Source organism: Triticum aestivum, chromosome 1D (assembly GCF_018294505.1).
Source record: "Triticum aestivum cultivar Chinese Spring chromosome 1D, IWGSC CS RefSeq v2.1, whole genome shotgun sequence".
Lineage (NCBI taxonomy): Eukaryota > Viridiplantae > Streptophyta > Magnoliopsida > Poales > Poaceae > Triticum > Triticum aestivum.
Window position 1 is genome coordinate 435829776 of NC_057796.1, and position 11616 is coordinate 435841391.

Below are 11616 nucleotides of genomic sequence, written 5' to 3' on the forward strand. Positions count from 1 at the left end.
GCTGGCAAGCAGCGACGCAGCGGGCGGGGCTGGGGACGTAGGGGGCGGGATCGGGAGCGAGCGGGCGGGGCTGGCGACGTAGCGGGTGGGATCGGGATCGGGTAGCAGGATCGGGATCAGGGCTAGCAGCGGGATCGTGATCGGGGCTAGCAGCAGTGAAGGCTAGTAGCGGCGGCCGGCGCGGGGTGCACAACGGCGGCTAAGGGGAGGCGGCGGCGGCTAGGGTTAGGCGGAAACGGTAGGGGATCGATTTGCGATAGATACCATGTAGAGAATGATTTGGTGCATCGATAATTGATTGATCGTGCACTAAGCACACATATATATAGGTACAAGGGTGCGACCGGTATCTTGTCTTCTAAAATACACGTACATACAGAGGGAGACAGACACTACAGATACTGCATACGAAACCTAGACCTACGTACATGTACACATGTTCAACACCCCCCGCAGTCGAAGCGTCGCCGGTGACATTTTGGTTTGATCCGTGTATAACTGGTACATGTACGCATGTTCAACATTTGCCAACTATTGTTGTCGAAGAAAGCAACGGGGGCATGGCCAGTGTGCAAGGAACCAAGGATAACAAACACATTATCGATTCATCGATAACCCGTAAAGCTAACTACGATGAAAAGTTAGTAGTATGTGGTTAGTTTTGTCCATAACCCCAACACAGAGCAAGTGAGCCCAGGGCTGGTCCTGAGAATTCAGGGGCCCGGGGCGAAACTATAACCCGGGGCCCTGTAATATAAATACCAATAATAATAATCGTTCCATGTATATATAATATGTTAGCAAAAAACTTCCCAAATGGTTATATATAAGATAACCTATGAATACTTAATATATTTTTTAAGAATAAGTACCATAATATTTTTTCCTAATATATTTTTGAATGCATACTTGGATGATATAAATGTGACAAAATTTAAAGAAGAAATTGGTTATTCCAAACTAGTGTAAAGTTACAAAGGTACTAGACCAACTCAATAAATTCCATAATTTAAATAGCCCGTTATAGCTTCGCTATAGCACGCTATAGCGTTTACAAGAGGTCTTGCGCTAAAGGACTTTGATCCAAACACATGAACGGACATTTTAAATAGCACTATAGCATTTAGAAGAGGTCCGCCACTAAAAGGCTTAGCGCGGTATTTAAAACTATGATAAAATCTTACTGATTATCAAGTTTAACTCACAAAGGACAAATCTCTGATATATATACTAGTATATCCCTAAACAATATTCAATCATTATCAATGACTCTATTAGAATAATCGAGAAGCAATACTGAATCTTTACTGAAGATGTACCTTTCGTGAGGTCAAAAGAATACTGAATCTTTTTGTAAACCTTTACCCCCTTATCATGATAAAATCGCATAGGCCATCACACGATGCCATCTTCTGTAAAGCGACTCGGCCTCCCCGGGCATAGCTGCGTCTCATCCGATGGGGTGTCTCCCGTCTCCGGCCGAAAGGCCATTCTCCAGAAAACGGGAGGAGAAGAGGCTTGCTAGCCCCAGTCTCTAGATTGGGTGAGCTTGCTAGCCCCTGACTAGCGATCAGGTACAACTAGCTAGGGCAAGCGATCAGGAGAAACGGAGATGCAGATTGATTGGAAAGAATTATAAGATGGAGATCGATCTCTAGGCGCTCAGTGGCGATTTCATCTCGCGGCGGCGTGGCTGTCGTCGTTCCTCCCGCGGGCCTGTTGTACCCTAGTGCTAAATACTGCTTCAGGCCGTGCGTAGTACATACAGGCCATCGCACACATTAGCTAGCTGGGGGCCCCTGGGCGAGAGGGGCCCGGGGCGGCCGCCCCCCCTCAGGGCCGGCCCTGAGTGAGCCGTAAGTAGGCATATTCATTCATGCGTAGTTTCTTGTGATAAGGTTAATATAGATCAGGAAGTGGATAACTTGACAGTTGAAACCCTAACACTAACAATAGGAAATTCCACGTGATGTTCACAACGGCTAACAACTCGACTAGTCATGCACCACTGTCATCTTAATCATTAGGTTTGCATCATGCATTGAGTGCAATTAAGTAGAGAACTGTCGCAACACGTGGAACACGGCACTTTCGGCGCGACGCTTTTTAATAAACCTAGAACATTTACCATTGCACTGACCAACACTACATTCAAACAAAGAGTAGGGTAATTTACAAGATATGCAGCGTGTCCTCTGTAGCTGCAACTGCGAGATGCTTTTTTTTTCTTCTCCTTATTAGATTCATCACTACAAACTAAAGACGGGCGATCTCCAAAAATGTGATGAACTGCGGTCTGCGCCATGGAAATGCATGCACCCTCATTTTCAGCAATCTGCTACTTTCGTTGAGTTAGCTCCACTCTGAAAAGAAATTTCAAGGACATGAGGGAAATCTGGGTTTGAGGAAATGAAATGTAGCGTGGTTTCAAAGAAGATATGCAACTGCATTGTAAATGTGCCCAAAATGAAAATTAGACAAGCTGAGGTGGCACTACACTTAGCATACGCTGGGGAAGCTCTGACCTCCTCATGACCCTCAGTCTCTTCGCAGTTGAAACAAACACACTGCAGAGGGTTAAAAGCATTTCATTAGGCAATGTATGTTCTTGGATTGATCTTCTTCGATAAATTTCTGAAATAACTCTCACGACTTGTATGTTTGTATATTGTGCTCTGTGGCGGAGCTGCTTGAATTGCTGAGGGGGGTGATACCCCCCTAGCCCTAGGATATTTAGTGAGGGAAAAAAGAATAAAGGCATAGATTAAAAAGATTGCACTACTGATTGTTCTCAATTAGAAGAACAAACCTCCATGGTATGTCTCCGACCAACATCCTGTCCCCTTCGTCGTCTTCGTACACTAGAGCGTATTCACCGGTTCCATCCAGCAACCCTGAAAATATTTTCTCTTCTGCTCCTCGCACTCCGCTTTCATCAAAAGATAAATCCTTCTGGGCTGCAGAAACAACCAAGTGCAGAGGAAAATTCATGCTTTTTTGTAAGATACCATTATTTGACTACTCAAACTGATTTGAAGTTTTTGCTTATTGTGGGCTAGTAATTAATTCAAATTTGTACCTTCAAGGAAGCCTTGGAACAACTCTTCGACGGCAGTTGAGAGCTTATGGTAGCTGTCGCATGATGCGAGGTCTACTTTCCTTCCAATAGGTATCCCATCCATGTTGATCTTGATAAGCGGTTTCTTCTTGCAGACCGGCTTCGCTCTGTCGGTGGCCTCGACGTTTTGTCGCTCGGGGGATTGCTTAGATGAAGTTCCATTTGTGAGGTTTCTCCTGAAGGATCGGACTGGAGGCCAACCGACTACCGGAACAACAGCAGCTCTGCATCACATTACATCAGCGTTTAGTTTCTATTGTCTTTAAAGGCCAGGTGAGTTTATATGCAAATGGTTTTTTACAATGGTCATCGTTCGAACATATGCTCATATAACCAAGAAACAGTAAGAAACTAGCAGTGGCCAGCCATGGTAAAATTACAACTAGTGACATAAAGTAACTGCAAAGTTGATTAAAAGACAACCTACCTTTAGCAAAGTATCACTAGTTTTAAATGGATAAAGTAAAGGTTACTTGTTCAAGTGGCAACATTGTCTATCTGTCATGCTCTCATTCTAACTCAAAAGGACGAGCCAAACTCCGGCCCCAAATTTTGATTGTATTTCCTCTGGTTCAGTAAACAGGAACCCGGAACCGAAAAACTGAAGGCCTCATAGAAGTAAAAATTTCACAATCACATATATCAAATATGTAATAGTCACCCATGCATACATGATGACAAGAATGAACAATTACAGGTTCAGTCCATCGATCGTCGTACCTCCCCTGGGGGTCTCTGCTGCTGTGCACAGGTGCACACCCTTCCCTGTCCTCTTGCTGCCTCCGATCATAATCTTCAGACACGGAAGAGAAGGAACATGTTAAAAATGGAAGAGCAACGCAACAGCAGCTCAACTGAAGCGTAGAAAAAAGAAAAGGCACATGTTTTCATCATTTTGCCTGGTGTATGTACAGTGCAGCACCTTGTGGTTTGGCCCCAACGGCGTCGAAGAAGCCTCTCTTGGCGCCGGTGGTGAGACATGAATGCGTGGCGAAGCGAGCCAGGGAGACCGCCGAGCAGCTCTCTACTGGTCCTGGGACAGCCTCCTCTTGGTGCCGGACTCCGGGGAGGCCGAGCTTGAGGTCCAGCTCCTTGCCCTCCTCGTGCTCGGCGTCGAGTGTTGATCTTGTTCCTCCGTGGCCTGCTTGAGCTTCCCTCGCCTGCCACCCCTTGTCATCCGGGATGAGGTTTAGCAGCCGGGGAGGGGTGCCTTGTTCCATTGGACTCTGATATGTGGGAGGCACAGGGAAAGAGGCGCTGCTCAGCTTGGCAACTTTTCGTGTGTAGCAGGAGGAGGATTTCACGGGGCAAGAAGAACTCACCGTGAGTACCGGAGACGGGGGGCGGACCGGCCGGCCGGACAGCTGCAAGGCTGCAACCGGAGGAGCCCTGTCCGGGCTGGAGAACTCGAGGAATGGCGAGACCACGTACCGGCGTTGCGTTGTTGTTGCTGGAGCTGGTGCCCTGCCCTTCTTCTTTCCCTCGCTCGTGGCCTTGTGCTAGTGCTGGTGAGCGGTGATACCCCTTGTACAGGGCGGCCCCTATATAGCTCTCCTCTCCTTCCTATCATGTAGTCCTCGCCATCTGCCCGGCCCTAAAATCCAGGGCCTAGACCCGATGGGCTTGCCCATGGACCGGGCTTGGGCCTGAGTTTTGAGCCCACCAGCAGGGCTTGGACGGGCTTGGGCTTGGCATATTGGCATTTTAAGGAAGAGGCCCGGCCCACGACCCTAAGCCCCAAGGGCTTTTGCTTTTTCAGGCCCAGCCCAAGCCCGGCCCGGCCCATGGCCAGATATACTATCATGACACGGCACTACAGTATATATATATATATATATATATATATATATATATATATATATATATTTCTTTGCGTCGCTAGCTACTTGTTGTTCTTTGCAAGCATGTGATAGATGCATTTCGTTTTGCCAAGAGCAAATCAACGGGCGCCCTCTTTATCTTTGTTTTTCTCTGTCGTTGCGTTGCGTGCGTGTGTTTGTTGCGCCTTTGCTCTGCTCTGTGCTCTGTGCTCTGTGCTCTGCTTCTGCGTGTGTGTGAAACCGGGTGGATAGGGGGGCCAGGTGAGCGCTGGGCACCCTTATCTGGGCCAGTGGGGTAGGGGAAGATGCGATTTGATGTGATGTGTGGTGATGTGATGGATGGATGCGCTTGTTTACTGGCTTATTTTTATCGGCGCGTGTCCACGCTGTTGCTGTCGGGTGATGGGCTCGTGGTGGTGTTGGTCGACATGCGATGCGTTGCGATGGCCTCCGCGTCGATACAAGCGGTTGACCAACGTCGGCGTCGGCGCTGGGAGAACCCGCTCCGTCCTCTTCTTTTCTTTGGAAACACGATCACGTTTACTCTTGATTATTGCTACCAGTATCAGCCTCTCCTTTTTCTTTTTTCTTTTGGAAGATGACCCATGCTGAAGAAGAGAACAAGTTTATTTATCTTGGAAGAAGCGGTTCAGTCTGGCACTGACGATGATTGCGAGTGGACGTGTGGTGGATGCAAGATGGTGAGATGGATTAGATCCAAGCAGCCGCCGTACCCGAGAAATGTGGAATTTTGGTGTTGATGATGGGCTCAGTCAGTCAGATCCGTCGCATAGGAGTATAATGCAACTAGGTAGTACCGGCCCGGCCTAGATGAACATGTAGGTAGGGGCGATACGGGTGGATTCCCTTTCGTCGCCCATGATGGACGGAACACACGCACACACGGAGAGCCTCTCGTCCCGATTTGGTCACGCAACGTGCTGAGCGGAACAGTGATCGGCGCCAGAAATGCGTGATGCGTTGGGCACGCCCCCACAGCCACAGCCGCAAATTGGTGCTACAGGACAGGACAGGAGGGTGGACTTTTGTGGGCGGCCGGCCGGAGATGTGATGTCGCGTGCCGTGCGTGCGTGGTACACAAGAGTGGACTTGGGGCACGCCTACGTCCAGTCAGTGGCTCGTGGTCAGCACCGGGCAACCGGCGTGCGGGTAGCGCATACGGCGACGGCACGGTGCGCCTGCCGTGCCGCGTGAACGCGTGGTCCAGCGCTATCTCCGTGCTCGTGTTCGAGCCCGCCCGTCGCCCCAGTGGCCGTCGATCGGGTTCGGGCGCGCGGCAGCGTGTACGTAGCCGTGAGCTGGGGATCCGGTGGGTGTGGTTGCAGACGCCGTGCGGCCGGATGATGGGCGAGGTGGACTAGCTAGATCACAGGCCCACGGGCGCGTTTCTTCCGGGTTGGTTGGTTGGTGCGCGCTGATACGATGCGCCATGGCACTCGCCGCGCCTCCATCCTAGACTAGACTTTTGGCCGGCCAAAAAGGAGCGCGGCGCAGGGTGGATCGGGTCGTTAGAGCTTGTTGATTGATCTCCAGCCGTAACGGCCGATGGCCTGACTCCGACTCCGGCTTCGTGTTTGTCCTGCTGCTGGTTACGGGATTGCAACGATTTTTATTTTTCAGACTTTTTTCCTAGGGGAGGCATTTAGCCCAAACACAAGGCACCTCACCACTCCAGCCCAGCAGTCAAACAACTCCTTATCCCACTCCAGTCCAGTCCAAACACAAGGCAGGCCGTCTTTGTTTGATGGCGTCCGCATTCTGTAGTGGCATAGCCGAGCCTCACTTTCTTCACTTCTTCTCCCGTTGTCAAGCCCCATCAAACAAACAAATACCCCAACCCTCCCGAATTACCTGTCACAAAAATAAATTAAAAAATAATAATGTATCTACAAGACTAGAACTAAAATACATCCATTTTTACGACAAGTAATTATGGACGGAGGGAGTACAAACACCCATACATGCGCCGAGAGTAAGTTAACTTGCCCGGTTGGTTTCTTATCTTAGTAGAAAACTGCTACTCCCTTCCATCCATAATAAGTCTCACAGTTTTCAATTAAGGTTGAACTTGTTTGCGGTGAATTCATGAATTCTAATTCTGTAGAAACGAGAATTCTTCGGAGCTACTATTGCCATATATTAATACTGTTTGATATTTGCGTTGTGAATTTGCAATGTGCAAATATTTGTGAATTGTGAATTTGTGACAATTATCATTATTTATAAAAATCGGAACTCAAACGTTGCCATTTTGATATGTTGAACAAATAGTTGTTCTATGTGTTGAACAACTAGTATAAGCGTGCACGTGCAACCACTATCAACCACTATCAACTAGCATAATCTATAATAAAAACATCTATTTTGAATCTTATTTCTCTTTTATCAAGTTTTTATGCCGAGCCATTTAAATGTATCTCATGCCCAACGATGCTAGTGTAGGAGATATGCCCTAGAGGCAATAATAAATGTTATTGATTATCTCCCTGTTCATAATTATGTTTATGTTTCATGCTATAACTGCTGTGGTTCCCGAGCCCGTATATCCATAAAGGCTCTGGGGAGAACCCATATGCACGTGTGGAATAATAAACGATAAAATGTATTCCTAGTCATGCCTCTAAGACTAGCTCAAGTGTTGCATGATGATTATGTTTTCCCAATCATGGGCATGTCTATGCCAAGCAACTTTGAGGGCACAATGTCAGGAAGGACATTTGTGTTGAATCGACCCGAATTGATGTTATGCTATGAGATACATTCGTCACAAGTTTATTGGTACATAACACAGAGATGATTAACGTTTGCATGATTCCTTAGACCATGAGAGTATCGAGTTTCTTCATGCTTGCTTCATGAACTTTGGGGTTTGTTAAACGTCATCCGTAAATGGGTGGCTATTACGGCGGCTTACGGGTTCATGGAAAAGTGTGTCAAGTAACTTGATAGCTCAAGATTGGGATTTGCTCCTCCAACGATGGAGAGATATCTCTGGGCCCTCTCGGTGTTACGGTATCCATCATCGTCTGGCCAGACACTTTGTGATTTGATCACGGGGATGCCGGAACACGATAACGAGAAAAGAGAACAATACCGGTAACGAGGTAACTAGCATAGTGGACAAGTTGTTGATCCACGGGAATGCCAACATGTCTCACCTCGGGTATTTGTAACATATCACGAAGCAACAGGAATAGCACACGGCAACTGGAGGTTCACTCGAATATTTATTCGTGTGGGTATAGGGGTCAATATGGGTGTCCACGGCTCCGATGTTGATCATTGATCGGAAGGGGTTCCGGGTCATGTCTATACTTCACCGAACCTATAGGGTCACACGCTTAAGGGTCATCTATCTGCTGAATACTAGACAGGGAGTCTGAGAGAAAATCACCGAAAAAGTTTCGGACACCGAAAAGTTTCGGACAGCGGAATCGTACCGCTGAGAGAGGTCATCGGATAAGTTTCAATGATACCGAAAAGTTGTTTCGGGATACACCATTAAGTCAAATTGGTTTCGGCACATGCCTGATAATTCTTGGAGGATGCCAGAATCATTCTGGAAGCTTTTTGGAATTTTCTGAGATAAAAACCGAAAATGTTCTGGAGCTGCCGGAGCCACTTCAGATGCGTTTCGCAGATGAAAATCACTAAAACCGGAATTGTTTCGGAACGCGTTGAAAATCATTTTAGTGGGTATTGGAAATGTTCTTAGCCCACATAAATATTTTTAGTTCGATCAGACGCTGAAAAATGTCGTCGTGAATAGTGAAAATCAGCTTTATGGTTACTTTATGGAAAGCCACCTTTTGGGGCTTTGCTCCAAAAAATCTTGGGGATGACATGGATGGATAGGAGCCATTTTTTGGGCCCCTCATGGGGGTGTGGCCGGCCACATGGGGTATCCCCCCTTGGGGACCCTCTTGTTCCTTGGTTTCACTCCTAGGTCCTTGTGGAAGGACTTCATTCATGTGCATTTTGGGTTTTTTGTGAAACTACCCTACCCCCTTGGGATTTCCTATAAATAGAGGTGGAGGGGCAGCCCTCCACACTCATCCCTTGCTCTCATACACATGCCATGCATTATCTGGCTTCTTCTCTCCCTCCCACGAAAAGAGTTTCGTAGAGCCGTAAGGCTGTCTGGGTTCCGGCAGGAACTAGTTCTGGACGGCGAAGCCCTGCCGGATAGATGACACCGTATGTGTGCAACTCTGTAGAGAGATCGTAGTTTCGGTCTTAGTTCGTGAGTGCCTCCCGAAGGGCTGTCCGTGTGACCGTCCGAGTTTCGAAGGTCCTCCCGGAGGGCTATCCGAGTGACCGTTCGAGTTTCGAAGGTCCTCCCGAAGGGCTGTCCGCGACACCGTCCGGGGGGCTGTTCGACCGCCTCCCGGAGGGCTGTCTGAGGAGCAGATGAGGGTATACATCCTCGCGGTTGGGAGGTTGTAAATCCTAGCTGCGGGGATCTGCACCGCCGAACGTCATCGACTCTACTTCCCGCTGCGCTACGAGTCGGTAACGAAAAAGATCAAACCATGTATGCAGTCTCCATAGTGGTCCTGGGCTGGTGCGTAGGTCGGAAAAATTTTGTTTTCTGTCGCGTTCCCTTACAGCTAGCACGCGTGTAACACACTATTCATAGACACGTCTTCATATAAAATTAACAATCTGATAAATGTATTATAATTTGTTACAAAAATATTTTTAAAAAAATAACAAGTAAGCAACATTATCTACTATTTTTTCTTTGATGGCGATACTCTCTTGAAGGTCCATTTGTTGATCTGATCTATGATGCTTTGTTTCGTAGATGGGATATTGTTTAGAGGTTCACTCCCTTCCTTCGGTCCTTTTTACTCATCATATAAGATTTGTCTGGAGTCAAACTTCATAAAGCTTGACCAACTTTATAAAAGAATATCAATATTCACAATACAAAATCATTATCATTAGTTGCGTCATGAATTTAATTTTTATATTGTATAACTTTAGTATTGTAAATGTTGATATTTTTTTCATATAAACATGGTGAAACTTTACGAAGTTTGACTTCATACAAATCTGATATGCGGTGTAAAAAGGACCAGAAGGAGTACCTCACAGTATGAACAAAACTTGCCACCTCAATTGAGCTAATACCTTGTAATAGACGTATTTGGACGAATCACTTCATCAAATCGAAGGCAAGAGGCCCATGGAGCACCATCGGCGTCGATGACAATTTCCCCACCAACGTGGGCGGTGGCTCACAATCTGCCGCCCCTGGACTCATGGACGCCTTCCACCATTAGGCTCCCGAATGACCAGTGCACAGTGCGGCTGCAGAGCGGAAGCACAAAGCGGCGTGAGTATGTGTGGCTTGCGCCTCCCGTGAGGTCTCTTTCTCCTGCGCAGCCCCATCCGGTGCATCGACTGCCAACGACAGAGGCGACGAATGACATGACTCGGCTTCTCTGACCAAGGCGAGTCATGACAACCTCCTCCTTCCCCAGTGAGGACCTCTTACGGCATACCTACCAACGACGAAGGCGGTGCACGGATCCTCGCGGCCACCGGCGGTGGCTCCCCATCTCCGGTTGCTTCCGGCCCGTCCGTAAGCGGCGCGACGACGCCCTCCGCTATGGCCATGCCTGCAATGACGGATGCAACGCATGGCCCTCCAACGAAGAGCAATTGTGGCATCCCATGGCTACCCGCGGCCACGACTCCCGGTTGCATATCCGATGGAAGGAGATAAACATTATAATTTTGTTTCCTTGTAACGTGAGGTGTTATTATGGGAGTTGCACGATTTGTGGGATTTGAATTGTGTTGAGTTATACTCAACATTGAAATGATCCGAGTCGTTGGTAGGAGGCAACTGAACACATGCGATTAAATGTATCCCAACATGTTTGCTCTTTTATAAGTAATAAGTGTAGAAGTGTAGATGTAGATGTAGATTATAAGTAGTGTAGAAGTGTAGATTTGTAAGATGGTTGCTGATTTTTTTTTCCTTTGTAAGGTACTCCTCACGTTTTTGACACTAGTGTCAAAAACGTTCTTATATTATGGGACAGAAGAAATATATTTGAATCCAACAATAGAAGTTTTATGGCATACAACTTATATTTTGTTGGTCAAATCTACTGTCAAATTTTGCAAAAATATGAAGGCGACCAATAAACCCAGAAGGAGGTAGTAGTTTGTATTAGCTGAATCATATGGTTTCTTTAACGATATCAATAACTCCCGAACGTCAGGAATCTACGTTCTCGTTCCGAACGGCTCCATCGCCGTCCATTTATTCCAGCACGAATCATAGTACATAGGCTGCCACGTCATCTTTTCCAAACGTTCGGGCTAGATGGCGAGCCACCGAACGAAACGAACACGTGCATCTTTATCCGTTCGCTTTGACCACACCCACAGCCACACACCCCCCGGAGACACCCGACGGCCTCACAACTCCTCCCCCAACGGCGCTCTCTCATCGGTGGATGCCGGCGGCATGCCCGAAGACCACGGCGGAGGAGCTCGCGCGGGTGGCTGCCGCGTCGGCGTGCCCGGAGACCTCGACGGAGGAGCTCGTGCGGGTGGCTTACCTGGCGGTGTGCCCGGAGACCGCGGCGGGAGGAGATGCTCCAGGAGCACAAGCTCGGCGCTGTCAAGCGGTCGTGC

The 11616-nt window shown here is 47.8% G+C and overlaps 2 protein-coding genes across 2 annotated transcripts in view; one reads left to right on the plus strand and one right to left on the minus strand.

Annotated features, from left to right (window-relative positions):
- Positions 1–2028: 2028 nt before the first annotated feature.
- On the minus strand, positions 2029–4088 carry LOC123182683 (auxin-responsive protein IAA18; the record flags this gene model as incomplete). Its single annotated transcript, XM_044595338.1, is given in 6 exon segments — positions 2029–2363; positions 2498–2567; positions 2810–2957; positions 3080–3342; positions 3839–3911; positions 4041–4088. Coding segments are annotated over 6 exon segments (638 nt in total), but the record flags the coding sequence as incomplete, so codon positions are not given.
- Positions 4089–11350: 7262 nt separating this feature from the next.
- The window catches only part of LOC123182684 (uncharacterized), a gene marked incomplete in the record, with an annotated part of 1315 nt that continues 1049 nt past the window's right edge, over positions 11351–11616 (plus strand). The window contains 1 exon segment of the mRNA XM_044595339.1: positions 11351–11593. Within this exon segment, the coding sequence (XP_044451274.1) occupies positions 11436–11593 (158 nt within the window).